The 22,079-nt window shown below is 40.9% G+C and overlaps 1 protein-coding gene across 1 annotated transcript; it reads left to right on the top strand.

The window, feature by feature from the left end:
• The first annotated feature begins 855 nt into the window (after positions 1-855).
• On the top strand, positions 856-20,820 carry ca12 (carbonic anhydrase XII). Its single transcript, XM_030054750.1, has 11 exons — positions 856-970; positions 1,548-1,568; positions 5,249-5,428; positions 6,812-6,954; positions 8,891-8,986; positions 9,063-9,126; positions 9,451-9,608; positions 10,376-10,502; positions 16,383-16,406; positions 17,141-17,225; positions 19,217-20,820. Exons 1-11 carry the CDS (start codon positions 907-909, stop codon positions 19,293-19,295), a joined length of 1,041 nt encoding a protein of 346 aa, XP_029910610.1. The 5' UTR covers positions 856-906; the 3' UTR covers positions 19,296-20,820.
• The last annotated feature ends 1,259 nt before the right edge of the window (positions 20,821-22,079 follow it).

Below are 22,079 nucleotides of genomic sequence, written 5' to 3'. Positions count from 1 at the left end.
AGCAGGGGAAGCACAGAAACAGTAGCAGTACCAGATAAAAGATCCCAAACTGCAGCACTGGTTAGAGAAATATTTCTGCCTCCTCATGAGACACGTTGGGACCTGGCGCATCAAAATGGAAATTACCCAGAGCAACTGAGATAACCGCGCAACTATAGCGCAACCATATGCAGAAGGGCTTGATTAAAGAACAGTTCCAGCGAGTCCAAATCCCCTGTCATCAGCAACCTCAGGGAGCAGGGCTGTGGAAAAAACTATCTGTCAGCTTTTCACTCGCACAGCAGGGGAGATTAATCTTTAATGTATGATAATCCTCATCATGAGATAATTAAGGCAATAAAGAAAAACACATTTCCAGTTATGTCTTCAGGCTGAAATGAGTTAAGACAATAAGGGGCAGGCAGACTGACAGACAGACAGACAGTGGCAGTTTTTAAACTTGAAGACAAGTGGAACCACGGAAAAAATATCTGATCAAATATGATGCAACTTTTTTTCAAAGTTTCCTCGCAGAGCAGTGTCTCTGGGTCCACTCGGGAGAAACTGAACATGCGGGCTTTGCGTCACGTTTTGCGGCAGTCCAGCCCTCCACCTCCCCTGTGCGCTCCTCACCGCTGCACTTGCCTGCCGCCGATGAGCCGCATCCTCAGCGGCAGGTTTGCGGTCGCGCCCTAAATCAGTAACTTCTCATGGATGCGTCTGTGTGTGCTGTTGAGCTGTCACTCTCCAGTGACCAGATGACTCGGGAGGCTGGATTTGTTATTGCTCTGACGTCAGTGCGAGCTACAATGAAGCTGGCAACATTACTATAAAAGCCCGGTTGGAAGGCTGGCGCTCGACTCCAAGCTCCCTGTCCCCACAGTTTTGCACCAGCCTACCACACAGAGAGAGGGGTTAAAGATCAAGATGCAGATTCACAGCTTCACGCCCACCGTTTTCCTCCAAGCGACTTTCTTCGCCGTCTTGCATGGTAAGAACATTAAGGGGGAAGAAAAGTATTTGGATGGACTTAAGATGTACTTATAGACCACACTTGAAGTGCTCACTTACAGTAAGAAGTAGTTTTCTGAACATGGGGAGATGTAAGTTCTTGAACGTCACTAAGAAGAAGAAGACTGACACTAGGCTATTAACTATAAAAAAAAAAATATTTAGAGAGAGAGAAAGGATGCTTGCATGACAGGTGTCTCATCTAACTGCAGTGACTCCACAGTCTATTTCTGACCATGCAAAAGGCAGAGAGAACAGGGTGATATGAAACTACTTGGCATTGTTTGTACTTTTTCATATAAAAAGCAATTATACTGTATGTGTTTGCCAAGTTTCTTGTTTCATAACTGTTATGATGTGGGGGCGGATGAAGATGAGCATGGTTTATGTGTAACATACAATCACGCAGCCTCTTGCCATGCGCATCCTTAAAAAGTGTGGAAATCAGCAAAACCATATTACATGACCTCCTCGGTGGTAGTGGCCCCTGTTTAATTGCTCAAACTTGATGTCAAATTGTGTTTTTGTGACAAACCTATTTTTCTTGTATGTTTCAGGTGCCAAATGGACGTACAATGGTAAGTTGATTTTTTTTTTGCTTGTCCTATATGCACAGATTATTATTTCTCTGTCTATTTCCATTCCTGCTTCATGCATCTCAGTCAGCATCCATTGCATTGAATTGCATATCTCTTGATCAACCTCAATAATATCTGAGCCCTAAACCAGCATTAACTAACTGAGTGTTGACTATGATGCAAACTTCTGATAGGCTGTGGGAGAGTCTACTTTACTGTGGTGCAAACTATCACATTTACCTCCCACAACAATGTTTTAAACTTGATTGGAGTGTGGTAAATATGACATTAATGACACATCATATATATGCCAAATACGCCAATAATGTCAAATATATTTCTGGAACAGAAAAAAAATCACTATATGACCTTTCTTTGACCCCTGAGGCAGGCCAGTAATGACAACCCCTGTTGTCACCTCATTTTTCCTCCACTGCACTACAACAAACTCTGCAATTGCAAGATTTCATAAGTGGCTGGCCGCTCTTGGCTCAAGCCTTAAGCTGTGTGTGAAGTGGCTTCTTGAACCATCACTATCTCTTACATAAACTGAGCTCACAGAGTGACCTCCTTCTCCAAGTGTCACTGCCTCAACAGTCTGTTGCATTCAGGGACTGAATGTTAAAGCCAGTGAGGAGGCAGGTGCATGAAATAGTTGTATTGCATTAAACTATTCAGACAAAATATTAATCACAGTTTTGAGCAGATGCACTGGTTTAGCCTCTTGAATTGTTTCTAGACAAGTTTACAGCCCACAGATTCTTTTCAGCACATGTTGGGCTGTTAAAAAAAAAAAAAATCTTTTTGAGGATGATCTCATTCTCTTTTCTGCACAGTAATTTATGGTCAAATAATTACAGTAAGAAGAAATGATACTTGCTTTATTTAGGACATTGAGAGTAGCTGATCCACCCTGTTATTGTTTTAGCCATGGTTTGGCATTAATGAGGCCAAACATCTTTGTGCTGATTCAAACGTGGATCCACCCTGTTATTAATATTGTTGTAACCATGGCTTTGCATCAATGAGAGCAAATATATTTGTGTTTATTCTGTTCACAAAGCTGTTGGACTCCTACAACGTGTTCATTCAGCAAAAACTTGGAAGAAATTGCCATTTTTATGTCAGTTTTGGGAATAGTATGACAGTGAGGCTATGAAATAGCTCAGTGATTCACCCAGCGCTAATTGCATAGCTTGGCCAGATGCTTGCAAGTAAATAAAGCTTTATTTGCATAGCCCTTTTAAAACACAGTTACAAACAATACACACATGCAGAAAATAAAAACAAATACATAGAAAAACAAATGCATAAAAAATATACGTTAAAAACAAAAAATAGCATAGACGGAGAAGGCATATAGATCCTAAGTCAATCCAAAGATCTTCGATAGAGCTCTATGGAAAGACTTGCATGTAAAAATGAGTCTTAAGAAGCCGCTTAACCCTTTGGCGCATAGCGGTCACTACAGTGGGCAGCTGTTTAAAAGTAATTTTCTCCTAAATGCAATGGTTTTTATGGTGGAATTGCATATCAGCTGTTAGAATGCTCTCTGCTGCTCCCCCCCATTGAGGTTTATGCAGAGACTGTCAATTCTTGTTGCTGAAAGCATATTAATACTAGTATCATGACATGGTAATTCCAGTCCTGCATCCTTAAAGAAGCATGGAGACTCACAAAAGTGCTCATGCCCTAAGAAGAGTAAAAACACATAAGAAAAACATCTTGACTCAGGCTTTCATAATTCATGCATCAAAGGGTTAAAATGGTCAGGGGATTCATCTTCTCATCTCATACTCATGAGATGAGTATGAGATGAGATTATTCCAGAGTCGGGCGAAGCGGATCCTTGCATGAGGATCCATGCTATTTGCAAAAGATACATCCAAAAATGCTGCATTCTACAAAATAGATAAATCAAATAATCATAAACCGTTAATGCGAAATATAACTAACTAAGTAGTTGCCAGAGCGGAAGAGTCTGATGTCTAATGGGTAGTTGTTTAAACACACACACACACACACACACACACACACACACACACAAAACACACACTCAAGTGTAGCGTGGTGGATTTCATCATCAGTTACAGTCAAGGCATGAAGTCTTGTCGTAGCGTCAGTAGTCTGGAGAGGTGGCAGCACTTTCTGTTGATGGGTGCATAGCTGAGTCATACGTGACATCTTCACCTCAACACTTCAACCTCTGCAGAGCGTGAAGGCACAGTATAATCTATAAACATGGAGTTAAATAAATTATGTTCTTGATGACTGCTTTGGTTTTTTCTCACCCTGCTCCGTTTTTCTGGTTTTCTTATTCTACGTGTTAACTCTGACCCATGATGTCACTCCGCACAAAATCCGACAGAAAAGTGGAGGAATGTTTTTGTTTTTTCCTTTTATATAAGGCCAAGGCTTTAAAATTTAAAAGCAGTCATGCTCTGCCGTGGCACACTGAAGGGCTACCACAGGCCACTGATGTGATTATGAGAGGGCAAGCCGACTCTAATTAAAACAGCAAATGAACTGGACATTGAGTAATTATAGCCATAAGAGTAAGTTTCTTTCTTATTATAGGAATACTTTGCCTAGCTTGAACTTTGAGTTTTCTCTCAAACAAGTATGCAGTGATTTCACTGATTCTCTTGATGCCCGCTGGCGTGTCATGGAGGATAAATTCACATTTCTCTGGGCAGTGACAGGCATGATGGGGCCAGGCTTCATGCTGCATTATTCATGTTTGGTGACAGTCATCTGGCATCTGTTGAATGGCGAATTGTGAATGGATAATGAATTGGGTGTAAAAACACAGCAGTGATGTGGGCTACATTCAGTGCCTTTCAGCATGCCGGCTGTGTATTCAGCCACCGCTGGGTTTGTCACTGTTTCAGAGGGCCATTCATAACAAACTGTGAATGTCAGCTGATATGAAGCATCAAAAAAGCTCTGTGTGGATCCTTGATGTTTGGTTAATGAGGGAAAATGCCACATATCTAAAGGACTTCCTGATGTTTTCTCCAACATTAATTTATGACCAACATTTCTCCCTCTCTTGAACATGTGTATTATTTCCAAGGTATTTCAAGAGACCATGATTGCTTCTTCAGACACACTTTGGAGAGACACCCCTCAGCTGAGGTCACATCTTTAACTGCATGACTCGAACTGCAACAGTGGCCATTTTTGGTGTCCTGTGCTTTAAAGAAACCTTTCATTTGGAAAGAGACAGCGTTCTCACTGCTTCTCCCGGCTAACGACAGCCTGGTTCTCACTCGAGTGCCTTCATCATGGCCAGCAGTGAGCAAGGAATAAGCCACAGGCCTCTCCCATGCCGCCCGTTACGTAGATAATAATACTTCACTTTGATTACAGATAAAATGCTAGAGCAACAAAGCCCTAGCACTCTTTGCAGTCATCCTCTCCTGCACTGTTTACCCTTTTTACAATGTACCAGTTTACATTTGAAAAGCCACATGATATATCACCAACCTCTTCAGTCCTTAATCTTAGGATTTGATCAGACAAACAGACTCTTTAGGAGCCTAACAATATATGTAGGAGTTCTGCATATTAAAATTGTGCATCTGAAGGAATTGTGGCAGTTACATTTGAGTTGCAACCAGTCCAGTCATGCCCAAAAGGTATTTAATTGGTAACATTTTATACTGATGCTGTTGCAGGACCAGAGGGACAGCACCATTGGCCCAAGCATTATCCTTTTTGTGGCGGGGCATTCCAGTCTCCAATAGACATCAGGTCAGAGCTGCTACGCTTTGACCCCACTTTACAGGCAATTGAGGTTCGGAACTACAACCTGTCAGCCACTGAGCAGCTCACGCTCGGAAACAATGGACACTCTTGTGAGTATACATCATTTTTCCACCTTTATTTTAACCCATCACGATTAACAAAACCATTTAACGAAGGAAGCAAGGGTTTAAACCAGAGAGATGTTACTTTGTATGGCAGGAGCCTGCAGAAACAATGCATTAGCAGTGGTACCAGATACATGTGAAACATTTCTGGGTCAAGTTAAAGAAAATGATAGGAGGATCTTACATCTCCCACAGCAATTTTCCATAATCACTCTCTTATTATGTCAGCTGTCCTTACTTCCAGAAAAAGATCTTCATGTTGTTTGGGAAAATATGAGCAGAGAATAGTCATCCGCCCTGCTTCGTCTGGTGTATCATAATCAAAAAAGCCAAAATCAGTTTAATTTTCTACAATTATCCTTGATATCTATTCATAAGACATTGTTGAATTTAATTGCTAGACCTCTGTGTAGCATGTGGAAAGAATACGACAATACCCCTGCACCACAGAAACACAAATTATTTGAATTATTTAAGCAGATGAATGTTATTATTCTGCAAAATTACAGTGTTTTTGGTTATGTGGTTCTGCTTTGTTTGAAGAGTTGTTACACAGTCTCAGCCAGACAAGCAGAAAGAGATGTCACACCAAATAACATACTGCAGAACTGCTTAGATTATTTTCTTACATGTTTCTGCAAGCGTGATGTAGAAAATTATTACATGTGAGAAATTACAATGGCAGTATCAGTAGTCTACTATGCATGTAACGTCTGCCGTGTGATCACAACATTACGATGGCTGCTGCACATCGGCACAAGCAAGTTATTACCCAGCAGCCACTGCCTCACGACCTGAAATCAACTGGTAGGATGTTAAGGCCAGACAAACGCTTATGTGTGCATGCTTGATGGACCACGGCGCCACTAGCTGCACAGCATCATCGATGTGACGTGGCTGTCAGATATGCTGACGGAAGTTTTTCACTTTTAAGCATCCATTCGTCAGCCAGTGGTAAATGATAAACACCCAGACAGGGGCAGGTGACTGTGTCACTCCACTGTATCTCAAACGAAGTTACAAAGAGGAACTTTAACTGCAGAGCAGGCCAGATTGGATTCTTCAGATAGCTCAAGCCGATGTGCATGTTCAAAGGGCATATTAGTACTTAACAGTAACATGGAATTTTACAGCTTTTTGTATAGATTTTGTCTTTTTTGATAAGATGTACTTAGTAAATTGAGATCAGCACGCTTATTCCTGACAACAGTTCCTTTTCCATTTTGCTATTACAGAGGTCAATATTAACTCCGCACAATGACTACATGCAAATCAGTCGCTTCTGCATCATAATAAAAATTATTACATAAGTGGTTAACTAAGGTAACCCCCTACCATGCTCTACTATGTGTGTCTTTTTGTCCTCAGTGCAAATATCACTGCCCTCCAAGATGCACATCTCCAACTTGCCCCATCGCTACACTGCAGCTCAACTTCATTTCCACTGGGGCTCCTCCAACAGGCCCGCTGGCTCTGAACACATGGTGAACAGTAGGCAGTTTGCAGCAGAGGTAAACAGGGCAAAGAGCACTTCTGCCTTCCTTTTACAATGCACCTTTTTTGGGGGGATTTGGGTGCAGAGGAAAATTGGGACTCATTGAGGGTTGTTTGAGGGCAGCTTAGTTCATGGGTTTAAATAGGTCTCTCACTGGTCTGAGCATCGTGCGACAGCATCTCGGGGTCCAGACAAATGATTTAATACTCTCTGACTTAGATGTGTGACATTTGACTGGCAGAGGAGCCGGAGCCACTGACACCCTTCAAGGCTTGCAGAAGCTGCTGCTCAAGCTGAAGAAACTCTGAAGAGCTGCCCATCTGCATATTTCTGTCCCAGTTCCTCAGCAGACATGCAGTTTGGAGCATCCACCCTTCAGACAGATTCAGAAGCAGCTTATTGTGCATCTTTGGCGTATAATTGAAAGCTTGTATAAATCATCTGAAACCATGCTTTATTCTAATTAAAGAAGCAAACATCACTATAAAATTAAACACGCCGTTGTGAGGCAGACCACTGTCAGAAAGACGTGATAAAATGCAAATTTTTTTTGTGACTTGTTCAGGCTAGCCAGCCAATGTGATTAGAAAGGACACACTTCGCTATTGTGTTTTTAAAATATGACTGCATCAAATTGCCAAATTGCGTTGTCTGCGATAAATGCAAATGACTCACTGTGTGAGATCCGTACACCAAACTTCACATCAAAGTATACAGCAGCATGGTCCAGCATTTTAACACCATTTTGCAAATTTGCATATTTTCTCACATACCAACTATAATTTCAGTCAACCTCAGTCAGTACAATGTTAGTGCGTGTTATTTCTCCAGGGATTAGAGTACCAGACGATTACATGCTGGTTTTCAACCACCTCTCAAAAAAAGTCGCTGTCTGTGTTATTTAATATGTCAAACCCAATAAGCAGTTCCTGCACACTAGGAAGGGTCATGCAGTTTGCTCTATTTTTTATACTTGCGAGATAGAAAACACAAATTTAACTGGAGAGTTTGGAGAGAACACTGCAGTATAACACAGACAAATAGTATTTTTTACATAATTTGACATTACTTTGAGTGACTGTGGGCAGAATCTGAAATAAGTTACAACCTGTGTCATTTTACGAGACCATTCCCGTGCTGCACAAGAACCACATTTAAGGTGCTGTGGTTTGACCTGACTGTCAGTGGACATGCCGAGAACATGCATCTTTTCATGTCCCTCCAGACTCCAGAACCACAGTCTCTTACTTTTCCGTGATGACATGTTGTTTTGGAAGGATGGAAGGATGGGTGATTGAATATTTCTCAGAAATAGAGGAATTATCACCCCTTTTCTGCCGGGATAGATTATAGTACATAAATAAAATTCCAGAATATTTGTCTTGCATGACGAACATGCTTTTGTGGTACAGGGAATACGCACACGATAAAAACATAATACAAACAAAACAACTGCCAATCTGGTGCCCACTCCTGTGACGTAATCGACCACCCAGTGTAATACATAATCAGTGCCTCTTGTGCATTTTTCTTGTAACACTCTTCACACCAGCAAACCATTAGCTGTACATTACCAGCTATTGTCAATCCAATTAACACCTATGTCGAGAAAAAAAATTGATTTCTCAAGATCTGATACTGGAAAGGTAGGGGATTGTACAGTATTTACACTCAGTATGACTTTCTTTGAGAAAATGTACTAATTGTTCTCTCTTTTTTAATGGTTTGTTCTTCAGCAGTTATTTAGGCAAATATCGGATGATGTTGCTCCTGTGTCCCTGTCATCCTTGCCTGGTGTCCATAGACAAAGACAAAAAAATACAAATATGAAACAGAGCGTAAAGATTAACCAGGGGACAGATCAACTTTTTTTAATTAAGGCCTTGGCTGAATAGGTATGTCTAGTTTTATGCAAGCTCAAGATCTTGACTTGTATCTCTTTGCTTTCACAGATGCATGTCGTGCACTTCAATTCGGACAAGTACCCCAACATTTCCATGGCTGTCGACAAATCTGACGGGCTGGCAGTGCTGGGGGTTTTGATAGAGGTAAGAAGTTGTGGCTGGGTAAAGTGGCTTCCGATGCTCTGTGGAGCACACATGTCTGACTCTGCTTCTTTTACAGGTTGGGGAGTTCAATCCAGCCTTCGAACACTTTCTGAGATTCATCAATGGCATCAAATACAGGGGTGAATTTAAAGTGATATTTTACTACAGCTTCATCACACCACATATAAGTTCATGAGTAGGTAACCAACAACATCAGCTGCAACAGGGGATCTATATTTATCATCTGTGTCTAGGCTTTTTCTGACACTTGCATTCATTTTAGAAGTCCAAAACTAGACTTGTGATGCATAAACAAACTACAGTATCAAAAGTTTAGGTACTATTATGTTTTCCATGACCAGTGTTAGAATAATGGGTTTTTAACACAGACAATATGAGGTGCAGTCACACTTAAATGAATGTCTAATGGTGAAATTAACTGTGCTGTGCATCTCAACTGGCAGATCAGAGAGTGCAGGTGCCAGGCTTCAACATCAGAGCGCTACTGCCTGCACGTCTGGATGAGTATTACCGCTACGATGGGTCATTAACAACTCCTCCGTGCTATCCCAGTGTGCTGTGGACATTGTTCAGGAATCCTGTGACAATTTCCCGCAAACAGGTACCTCATCACTGTTAACGTATCCAAACACATTTGCAGTTACAGTAAAATTGGTCTGTTGGATTTACTTGGATTTACAGGAAAAGGCCAGCCTCATACACATTAACACAGTTAAAAACTGGTATTGGTTATTTCCACTGCATTTGTGGCATAATTTCATTGTGTGATCTTGTGTTTTTGTTTTTCCTGTAGCTACAGTAACTAGCCAAAAAGGAATCCAGTTACACATCACTGGGTGACATTCTCAGTACAGTCGCAATGGTGTTCAAAAGGAAAAAATGAAATCTAATCTGATCTAAAATAGAAGTGCCACAGCGCTTTAAAATTTCATTGTCAAACAAAACAGCAAGGGCTTATTTGTATGCAGCTGATTCACAGCCATTTTAAACAAATGTACAGAGATAAATCCAGCACTGGAGAGGCAGAACTCACTTAGTCCCGTGAAGTTCCATTGTAGACGCAGCTGCTCTCTATGTATATCTCATTTGACAAGTTTACCCGTGAAAAACAGCATTACACCCTAAAACAACAAAACAACATCATCAGTCGCAATGTAAATGCTTATTTTTAAACCGTGTTAATTTGGTGTTTGGCCTGGAATTTTCCTAACACTTACGTTCCAGTCACTCACACATATATACATATATATATATATATATATATATATATATATATATATATATATAACTTACTCTGCAAATTGTATGAATGGGCTTTTGGTATGGAAAAATATGCTTAGTAATGTTTTGTTTTGTTTTTTCCCCCAGTTTATGACCTTAGCAACTGCAATCTACTCCTCCCATGCCCAGGAGTCAGTCCCTGTGCCTATGAATGGCAACTACAGGAAACCACAGCTCCCTGACAGCCGATTAGTCCTGGTATCTTTTAAGGAGGGTAAGTGTGGTCTCCAAAATGGGCTTGCTTATTATTGGCGCATGATGTCAAAGTTCAGCTTAGTTGTTTAAATGGTATAGCTCCTGTGCTGTTTTAAAAATGGCTCAAAGACTGGCTTGAATGAAGCGTGGGCATATTTTTCTCTTCTGCAAGGTACAGGGCTGTCGAGCTGGCTTTTGCTTGTATGGTATCACCTGCTTGTGGTTTAAGCTGTTTCTTTGATGTTATTCATATTTGCCTTTAAAATTGATTGAGAGGCATGAGCCTTTTGCGAAGTATGCCATCTGTCAAGACGCAACAAATTAACCAACCAGTTATTTGACATAATGAGATACTCTACAGTCCACGAGTCTGCGGTTTACCAGGCTTTATGCACCTAAATACCATACACTGTGGCATGACAAGAATCTGCATGCTTTCCTAATTTTCAGACCTTTCTTCTCAGGGCTGTGCTTTTCTAATGGCAGATCTGTTTTGAAACGGCAGTGTGGCATCTGTTTTTGGCTTTAATGAGTGGCATTCAGCAGAAGATGGCTTGTTGTTGGCTGTTGCATGCTGGGCCTGTAGGCCAGAGCCGGTCCTCTGGATATCCCTTCAGCTGGGTTGTTTAACAAGTTGTGATTGGCTGTGTCTGATGCAGGCAGAGGACTGCAGGGTACTCTTACAGTCACATCTCCACTTGTGCGAAGGCAAGTCATTCAGCAGCTACTGGTTGGTGACCTGGCAGACCTGGCTGATGAAGGACTCTATCAGCTCCTACCAAGTGGCTTAGAGAAGGCTCATGCTGGCAAGAAGTGGAAAGACCTCAAGAACCAGCACAGCGGGACCCTGGCCAACCCCAAACGGAAGAAGGGCCAGACCAGCCACTCTGTGGAAAAGTCAGGGCTGACCAAGGACACAATGTGCTATGTCTCGCTGGAGCAGAGAGTTCTGCATCAGCTCAGACAATCCCACACTGAGAGCCAGCTGGTTCAGGCTCTCAGAGATGCAACTTTCCCTGAGCTCAACCTCAGGAGCTACCTGGACTGTAGGTCAGACTTAGCCCTCCCCACCATCAGACACATCCTCCGCGGACGTCCAACCGATGAGGCTTTGGAGTTAGACCGCTCTCTGACCAGAGCTACAATGGGTCACAAGCAAAACATGCCGCCATCAAAGCATGGAAGTCTCGCCCCTGCTGCTCCGCCCAGGAAACCCCAGAGCCAGGCTCACCTACATCCCTGGCTTATGCCAATGGAGTTTGAAGACTAGTGAGATAGTAGACAGTAGAGACTCAGCTTATGTCACCTTCGCCAGCAGACATCAGTTTTGTGTCCCAGAATTAATTTTGCAACCCATTAGTTCTCATAACCAAGCTGTCATCTTCACCTTCATCAGACTTTTCACAGAAGTATTTAATATTAAATTATTCTTTCTAGTATGTGCACATAATACTTCAATCATTTTTACTAGAAAAATATTGTTACTCAATTTACCATGCTTGCTGTCCTTATAATGGCTTTGGTTGACTAATTTCTGATTACTGATGATTTGGCTCAGTATCATAAAATTTGATGGTAGATTCTAGGATACTATGCAAATCAGAAATGCAAAAACATGCCCATTCATGCAAGGAAGATGATGTCTGTCATAGTGATGAATGGGGATACTATCTTACTATGGGCATTTTGTCATTGTGGGTAGTTTTTCTTCAGCTAAATACTGCTTTTTTATAAACTTACCACGATGCCTATGATGACAGCGGGATTCCTTTATGCTTTAAAGTCTTGTGCTTCGAAATCTATATAAGTAGTGAGTTTTATTTGGAAAGTTTGTTCCTACAACATGGTAATTGTAGTTTTATGCTATAGTATTTGTGGTTATTGTCTTGCACAGTGGAGAAAGGCAGCTAAGCCAGAAGAATTTGTGAGAATTGAAACATCCCTGCACTCTGTTACAAGTTTTGCTGCTGTCAATGGAAATGCTGGTTAAAATGAGGAAGGAAACCACAAGATACAGCGCTGTTTTGAATAAAATCTTTATATATGATGCATATGTGGCAGATTTTTTCTCCGCTTGGATCTATCTATACCTTTCACTCCAAACTCATGAAACTAAGTACTCATAAAAACTTTAATTATTATTAATTCATTCATTTCCTTTTACCATTTAATCCTTATTAGGATCATAGTGGGCTGGAATCTATCCCAGCATACACTGGGCAAAAGGCAAAGAAACACTCTGTACAGGTTGACTGTCCATAACTGGACCAACACAAACAGACACTAAATCAATCTGACATTCAAAGTATTATATAAGTATGGAGCTTATTATATACAGACGGGTGAAAATTACAGGAAAGACCAATATAAAGTGTCTAGGTGTTGAGCCACCACAAACATCCAAAAGAGCTTCAATGTTCCCTGGCAGAGATCCTACACGTCTCTGGAACTGCGGATGAACATTGGTCCAAAAGATACCATATAGAGAGGGATATTATAGTAGGGTTGCAGTGCATAAACCCCTCATTACAAAGACAAATGTACATATGACAGCTCAGTGGTGCAAAAAGACACTGGTCAACAAACGTGGAAAAAAATCGTGATCACTGTTCACCATATAGATAGATAGATTTTATTTTATTCAAAGGTGAAATTCATTGCTACCCGATAACCAGTCCACACTCAACGCAACATACAGTAAAAGAAATCACAAGGACCAAAACCATGCATATTCTAGACAAGTGGGCGAGTGTGTGTGTGGCATCCACCAAGACAGCACTACAGGCCTGAGTGCCGGACCCCTACAGTGAGGGGGCTCTGTTATGTTGTTCCTCATCCACAAGGCATGAGAGCCCAATGAGTGGTTTGATGAGGATGTAAATTATATGCTATGGCTCTCCGAGACACCACATCTCAACCCAGTTGAACACTTATGGGAGCATGTTCAGCAGCGGGAGCAACATGTCAGATAGCACTCTCTCCCACCATCATCAAAATGCCAAATGAAGGAATATCTTTTGACAGAGTGGTGTTCATCCCTCCAGTAGAGTTCCACAGACTTGCTAAATCTGTGTTAATGTGCAGTGAAGCTGTTCTGGCAGCTTGTGGTGGCCCAACACCTTACTAAGGTCCTTTATGCTGGTTTTTCCTTGTATTTGACTCCCATCTTTATGTTGGTGTAAAGCTACACAAGAGATGAGAGATGGAGAGAAGAAATAGTCTGCCAACATAGCCTGAAGCAGACCCATGCTGTGCAGAGCACATGCTGTGAAGAGTTTGGAGGTTTTCTGTTGTGATGTGCCATCAAGAGGTGGCGGATATGAGGAACAGAATTGAAAATTACCTTGACCTGCTCAGCTGTGGATCAGGAAACTGCTATAATCTTGACAAAAGATAATTAATAGGTGAAAGAGGGCAAATGAAAAGACTGTCCCTGGAATGAAAGAAGAGCAGCTGCACCCTCGTATGTGTCTCAAAAGACACAGCACTGAGTGGAAGGCCTCCCAGTTTTCTTAATGTGAAGGGAGACAGCTGCCAGTCGTACATCATCACATTTAGTTAGAATTCAAATTAAAAGAGACATTTATTTCTGCTTTGTTACCACCAGGTTTTGGACGACTGTTACAGTTGCTGTAGCCTGCATCTAATAAGTTTGCATCCATCAGCCAGTAGCAAAGTGTATATGCAGATGAGGTGTTACTGTGTTGGGTAAGGATGATGGGAATGTCATCAGCATGGAGATGATAGCTGAGACTGGAGCACTGGATTATATGACCACATGTGGATTATATGACCACATGGGAGAAGATACAGAGGAAGAGAAGCCAAGGACCAAGCTTTGAGGGAAACCATAGGGAGCCGTTGATGTGGTTGATACAATGCTATTTCTGGTTTTCACTTGGTGAAAATTGGCTTTAAATGCTGCGCTGTGAGCTAAACGATTGAGAACACACACGTAATGAGAGACAGCAACCTTCAGAAGGTTGTTTATTATTATATCCAGCACGGGCTCTGCGCTGTTTGTTACTTAGACCTAAGCTTAAAAGGGTCCAGGAGCTTGGTGTAACTTAAACAGTGATGTAAGAAAGAGCATAACTCGAGCAATTTGTGGTCAAAGTGGAGGTGGTTAATTGGTATGGTCATTCACTCAGGACATTTGTAACAAACAGTGATGTACTGGTAAACAATGACCTTCAGTCTGTGATGATCAAGACAACAACAATCCTTTTTTTTCCCTCAGAGAATATTTTTTTAAAACGTCTCCCAGTATATCAACCAGTGCTTTTTTTTTTCTTTTCTTCAACAACAACCCTTAAGAAAAAATAAATTGTCTGATTTTATTTCTGAGCCTCTCCCAGCATTTTGGTTACATCGGTTTGACGGCACATTTCATGCTGCTTAGCACAAATTTATGTCATGAAATTTTAGGTCAGCCTGACAGGGTGGCTAAGCTCCATTCTGCAAATTGTAAGGTGGGTGGCAGAATGAATTTCGGTGGGGTAACCTGACCGGGTCCAGCGATGACTGAGTGAGTTCTGGATGAGGATGCTGCTTGGATTCGTGTGGGTAGCAGCCTAGAGAGCAGAGCCTGTATCACATAATACAACTGTGCAACCATTCATACAAAAGTGGTTCAAACTTAACTTCCCTCAAATTTCCATAAGCAGCTTCAGTTCAAGTTAGAAAAAAAAAAAAATCTTTTCCATATTTTTAGGACAATGTCACTCACATATTCTGTCCCTGCTGGTTACAATGTTTCACTGAAGTTACATCATGCTTATTTTGAGTGAAATATTCAAAACCAAAACGACATTTTTTTGTGGCTGTATTGTTACATAAAATGGAAAAAGACTATACATCTGGCGCATTGTTTTGTACAAATTTCCTGCAATTCAGCAGGACATATGTAGTGTCATAGGAAACCTTTGGATCTCCACTAGAATTAAAAAATAAAGTTCTGTGGGTTTGGACAAAGCTTGGGTGCAGAGCATGCATACATATATGAATGAATTATATTCCTGACTGAAACTTCATGAATTCTCTGAATTTGTAGAGAACAGTGAAAACTGACAGATGGTATCATTTAAAGAACTGTCTGTCATGAAGAAGATCCTATAGTGATTAATCAAGCAACATCACACTCCATGTTGTGCTGTTATACTTAATGCAGCTTTGTACCTACAAATGAATGTGACTTGGAATGCGATATTGCCTTTATTCAACAGTTTTACAAATGACGCCGTTTATCGGTTAACTGTAACAAGTGACAACAGATTGTGAAAGACTTATTTGACCAGTTTTTGGTTCTGCAAGCATAATTTCCATCACAATTCAAGCTTCAACTGATTTGAACAGAAACCTTTTCCAACCACAAGTTAGTTTGCCTGGAGGTTTCCATCATAATATCTGCTCATGGTACTTTGTTGCCCAGAAAGTTGCCTGTTAGGCAGCGTTTCCTAACCCTTATTGTAACCATAGCCCTAACCATGGCCTGGGAGGCAGCACGGCCTTATAGAATTCAGCAGTGTTGATTGTATAAGGCTGCACCCTGGCTTCTCTCCTACCTCTGGTCTCCTTCTGATGACTGTTCTTAAAATGTGTTCATCTTTGTGCTGCTGTGTTACAATGCAGATCACAGCAGCTTATGTAAACAAAGGTTATTACAAAACACCAGAGTAAGACATATTGTTAAACGTCAGAGTGCTGTTATACTGAATATCAACACTCATGGAAAGCCTCTTGTCCAGTCAAATCACTGGTTAGATGATTGTTATCATTGTTTTGCCTGTGAATGTCCTGTTGCTTTTGACTCTTATTCCCAAAATGATTTCTGAGGTGTCTTTTCCTCTCTGGAATTTAATTTACACCTTGCTTTTCTCTTCTTTTCTCTGTTACTCAGCTGACCTGTCTTGGATGAACCTTGGTATGTTGCTTCTGTGTATTTTGTTCATTCACCCCCCCCCCCCCCCCCCCCCCCCCCCCCCCCCTTTTTCCCTTCACTCCTTCAGCTCACACCTGCCAAGTACCATGTAATTTTCAGTTCATGCTGTTTTCAGTTCATGCCTCTAACACGTCGGTTGCCCTTATGAGTTTTTTTTTTTACAAGACTTAAAATTACCTTTTCTCTATCTGCGTGCTCCTGTGTACTTTTAAGTGGAATCTGAAAACTATAGATTTTAGATGCAAAGGAAAAAAATAGGTACAATTCCAAGCTGATCCATTACCAGAGTAACCTATCAGCAGACAAATGTGTAAGAAAGTATGGCACAACATTGGTAAACATTTAAAAATGCAATTGATGAGTTCAGGTATAATGAAAGTTCACCTCGGCAAGACCTAGCAGGTAGCTCTAAAATATTTTAACAACATTTTTTTTAAAATACTTTTGGCTGAAAATTTTGTTGATTGCTCTCTGTAATCAACTAAGCTACTTTTTGCACCCACAAAATTAGAAAGTGTGCACACACACACACACACACACACACACACACACACACACACACACACACACACACACACACACACAAATAAGGACAGGTATGTGAACATGTATACATGTAGATATTGAATGCATTGACTGCACATACCTAATTATCACTTCATGCATGCCTTTTTGCATTTGGTGATTACTGCTTCTATTGCTCCCATGCTTTACAGGTATACTGGTTTCCATAGTGACGGCCTCTGCACTGGGACTTGTTCTCATTGTCTGTTTAATATGCTGTCTATTAAAACAAAAAAGGTAGGTAAAGGGGAAAAACAGTATAACCACGCTTGTTAAAATTATGCTGTGTCCAAAATGCTAAATGGTTTGTCTAAACCACAGCTGGTAATCTTGATCATGTTCATACTCAGGAGTTGAGTTAAACCCTTAACTGATCATTCATTCATTCATTCATTCATTCATTCATTCATTCATTCATTCATTCATCACAGATGTGTGCACCTCTGTTAGTTGTTTGTAGTTACATGCCAGGGATTTCCCAAAAATGAAGTCACTGAGTTTAGAGGGCACCACTGATTAAGCCATGTGTGTCAGTGTTAGAGCAAACACATAGCTGTCCATGTTTTATTCTGGGGGGTAAGTTATATATATTTATATACTGTATGTAAAGTGGACAATTGCAGAGTATATTTCAAGAGAATGGCTAGCGGTAATTTAACCACAAGTCTGGCATCTAGACATCTGGAAAAGGAATGATGAAGTTTATAGGGATGTTGCCCTCATTAGCTGGGTTGTTTGGGACTGCACACGCACTTGTGCCACTCTCAGTCACACTAGACAGTGTGACATCACTTAAATCAAAAGCACATCTTGTGTTATTGTGGTTTCCTATAAAACTAGCTCGCTGTTGTTTATTTCTGGGGTTTTGGATCAGTGTCTGACTGGCACAGATGTTATGTTATACATAGGCAACAATAAATTTAGATAATTCACTTGAGCAGCAGGTGTAATGGATAATAATCGTAATTATAATTTAATTTGTAGACTGACAGCATGTACATAAAAACCACTCAGGGCTGCAAACAACAAAATAATATATAGCAGCATGCATAAGACATGTATATCATGCTGTATGTTATGTTTTCCACAACTCTGTATTCATAGTATTTTAGTATGGGAGACATTAGGAACTGAACCCATAAATGAATCTCGGATTACTTTTATTTTTTAAACTTTTTCTTTTGTACCAGCTTCAATTCAATACTGGCTAGGCCTTTCAAATTATAAATAATGTGGAGATAATATGCAAACATTTTCAGAGTCTCTGCATTAATGAAAATAATTTTAAAAAAATGTAATTTAGGTGTTAAGTAGATTTTTAAACATTAAATATTTTTGCTTTTTTTTATTGTTCAGTAATATTTTTTAGGTAACCACAATTTCTGTGATTTTATGCGCAGTTTGAACCAAAATGGCCCAATCTCACATTCATTGTTAGGTAAAGACGTTTTCAGACATCCAGCATTCTGCTTCTGCCAAAAAACAAACACAGTTCAACAAACACATCCGGCTCAATGTCATCTGCAAGAAAACACATCTGAAAGACAGAGCATATAAATAGAGACCAGAGCAGCAAACAGTGCAGGACCTGGAGGCACTCCACTGGTAAAATGTGCGGTGAAGCTGTCCTCTTAACGCAGAAGACCCACTGAGGACATCACTGCCCCTCTTGCATGTCCTCATGGTAATTATGTACAAAACTCTTTCGGAGGTGAGAGGCCAAGCTGCTATCTCATCACAAACCGCAGGCAAATCGCAAACTTTTTTTTTAATCTTCTCTGACCCTCAACTTCCAGGGTAATGATATTTTTTTAGGATAATATTTTGGGCATTTTTGCTTTATTTGATGGTGACAGCAGACAGGGACAGGACAAGGCAGGGGAGAGAGAGGGGGTGGCATGCAGCAAAGGGCCAGGGCTAGATTCAAATCCATGCCGCTGCAGTAAGGACTCAGCCTCTATATGTGGTACATGCTCTACCAGGTGAGGTAATATCACCTTCAGAAATTATAAATGGGGACAAAACCTAAGAAACATAAATGTAATAGGAAAAAAAAAGACTTAAAGACTTAAATCAAGCTACTTGTCTATACAGCTTTGCAAGTTTGCTTTAGAAAGTTAAATCAAATATTATATGCTACAATTTAAAGGAGATAACATCATTGCAGACTAGAGTTTGTATGAATAAAAGAAGGGATTAAAGTGTGAATGATATCTTTCAATCCTTAGATCTGCTGCCAACCAGGACAAGAGTAAAGGTGTCGGGTACAACATTGGAGAGAAAGACGAGTATGGCTCAAGAGTGTAGCTCGTCACACGTTTGAAAGGAGCCCAAACAGAGGAGAGCCCTTGTAATGCACCTTCGACGTCCTACCAACACCTATGTCTTCATGCATCGCTCATATTGTATTTGTGTCTCTGAATTTGTCATATGGTCACTTTGCACATCTTTGAAACCGTGGGGCTTGACTAGATCAGAAGGTAAAGATTGCATGCAGCACTGATGCTGTGGGAAGAAGGCTATTTTCCTCCAGCCACAATCCAGTTCCTTTTCAATTTGCTGTTGTGGTGGCCAGCGCATGGTAGGCCTTCACGTTGGATGTTGAAAAGGGTGTTTTTATGCTGTATGACCATTTCCTTTGAGGTAGAGGAACAGCTGTCTACTCTAAGTTCCCCTCCTTTATTTGACATGGTGTGTTGAGTTTCTCAGGACAGCTCCACACTGAAGCTTATGGTCAAAGTACAGGAGGCCAAAGCTGAACTGCTGAGAGTCTCAGGTCATGTCTGGCTGTGGCATCTGTTCCCTTGAGCTTTCCAGACATGGTGGAAAGCACAACCGCAGTCCAAACAATAGGGGGATAGGAGTCGACAGGCATCCACTGATGGTAGGGTGGCCTGGGAGGGATGGGCTACACCACAGCTTTACCAACCCTGTACTTAGAGCTGCTCTATGGATTTTAAAATAAAAGGGCGCTTAGCTCCATACAAACACAGAAGCACTCAGTTTCTTCCCTGTGAATAATGCTGAGAAAAAAGGCTTTTGTCTCTTCAGATTGCACGTGGGCTGACCCCTAACCCTTCGCTGCTGGTCCGATCACAAGACTAACTCCCCAGCACTCCTGTGAGCCTCTCACTTAGACTGTAGCTGAGGAAGCTGACCACATGAAAAGAATGAATATGTCACCATATCATCCTCATGAGTTCACCTGGCTGTCAGGAACCTGCTGTTTATACAGTTTTTGTGTATTCATACAGATTTCATGGATTCCTTTTTTTGATGTTCCTTGTGACTGCATGCACATGGTGTTTTTAAGACCTGACATAAATATTTCAGGCATAAAATGATAAAAATTTAAAGGCTATCTGTAAAAATAAGAAACCCCAATTAAATACAATGTTGGCTGTCTGTCACTGTTAGTTTATGAGAGGGGAAAACTAGTAGGGAGAAGTACAGGGTGATTGTTTCCCCACAGTTAAGTCTCAGCTGTGGCATTCAGTATTCCACTGCAAAGTGTTATGTGTCTACCAATTCCCCAAACCTTAAAACCATTTGCCTGCTGCTTAGTGGTCTCGCTTCACCATTGATATCTTGTTGCCATGTAGTGTTACCAATGTACAGACAACAAAATCCCAGTAGGCATGTGTTAAAAAAATAATATGGCCTTGAAAATTGTATTTCTGTGGATTGACTTTTGCTTTGTCAATTCAGTTATTTGTGACTTTGTAGTGCAATTACTGTATAGTGTTTTTGAATTGTTACTTTGTGTGAAATTACTGTAAATAACCACTACTTTCATGCAGAACTGAATATTAAAGTATTACAGTGTTTAAAATTGTCTTAGATTTGATTGCATGTTTTGTGAAAACTAAATAACTCCTTTTAGTCCTCAGCAGACCAGCTGGTCATCAGTCATTTCCCATCTGCAAATTGATATGGTGTGGCTGAGACTCAAGATCCAAATAAAACCAAAATGCCACCAATTTTAATTTATTTTACAGTGGATCAAAACCCACTTCACAGTAGTGAAAGTATCTGCTCTGCATTGCTCTGCATGTCTGTCCCACTTCCCTTGGGAGAGACTAAATTGCCATACTGGACGTGCATTCACACAGAGGCAGAGCAGGGCGGGTCTTCCCACGACATGCACATCCAGTATGTCAGTTTAGTCTCTTCTCTTCCCCACAGAGGAATATCCATAAATGTAAGGTGTTAAAAATTAAACCTTTTTTGCATCTTTAAAAAGGAAGCAGAGTCCGACATTAGAATTTCAATTTCAATTCAGTTCATTTCAATTTTATTGATTTATATAGCCCAGAATCACAAATTACAAATGTGTCGCAAAGGGCTTTACAGGAAACACAACATCCTTTGTCCTTGGACCCTCACATCAGATGAGGAACAACTCCCTAAAAAAAAACCCTTTAACAGGGAGAAAATAGGAAGAAACCTCAGGGGAGCAACAGAGGAGGGATCCCTTCCCAGGACAGACAGACATGCAATGGATGTTGTAAGCACAGAAATCAAAAACACAGATAACATAAAGGCACAGAAGCAGTAGCACAGAATATACATTATCTGGACAAAAGTGTTAGGCCAAACTTCTCAGTCACTGAATTCAGGTGATTTATTCAGTCCTATTGCCACAGATGTATAAAATCAAGCACCTAGCCATGCAGGCAGCCACTCTGCCTTTACAAACTTTGTGAAAGAATGGCTCGTTCCAAAGAGCTCAATGAATTCAAATGTGGGACAGTAATAGTAATTTAATAGGATACCACGATTGCAACAAGTCAGTTTGTGAAATTTCTGCCTTCCTAGATATTCCACCATCAGCTGTAAGTGGTATTATTGCAAAGTGGCCGTCTTAAGGAACCACAGCAACTCAGCCACCAAGTGGCAGACCATGTAAAGTTACAGAGCGGCGTCGCTGAGGCACATAGTGCATAAAAGTGGCCAACGCTCTGCTGATTCAATAACTGCGGAGCTCCAAACCTCCTCTGGCATTAACATCAGCACAAAAACTGTGTGCTGGGAGCTTCATGGCAGGGGTTTCCATGGGCGAGCAGCCACATGCAAGCCTTACATCACCAA

Source organism: Myripristis murdjan, chromosome 6 (genome assembly GCF_902150065.1).
Source record: "Myripristis murdjan chromosome 6, fMyrMur1.1, whole genome shotgun sequence".
Taxonomy (NCBI): domain Eukaryota; kingdom Metazoa; phylum Chordata; class Actinopteri; order Holocentriformes; family Holocentridae; genus Myripristis; species Myripristis murdjan.
Note: the sequence above shows the minus strand (reverse complement) of the source record. Positions and strands in the feature narration are given on the sequence as shown.

Coding starts and splice junctions, on each gene's coding strand:
- ca12 (XM_030054750.1), top strand. CDS start 907: ATGCAGATTCACAGCTTCACGCCCACCGTTTTCCTCCAAGCGACTTTC. Junction 16,407..17,140: donor CCTGTCTTGGATGAACCTTG/GTATGTTGCTTC, acceptor CATGCTTTACAG/GTATACTGGTTTCCATAGTG. Junction 17,226..19,216: donor TGTCTATTAAAACAAAAAAG/GTAGGTAAAGGG, acceptor TTCAATCCTTAG/ATCTGCTGCCAACCAGGACA.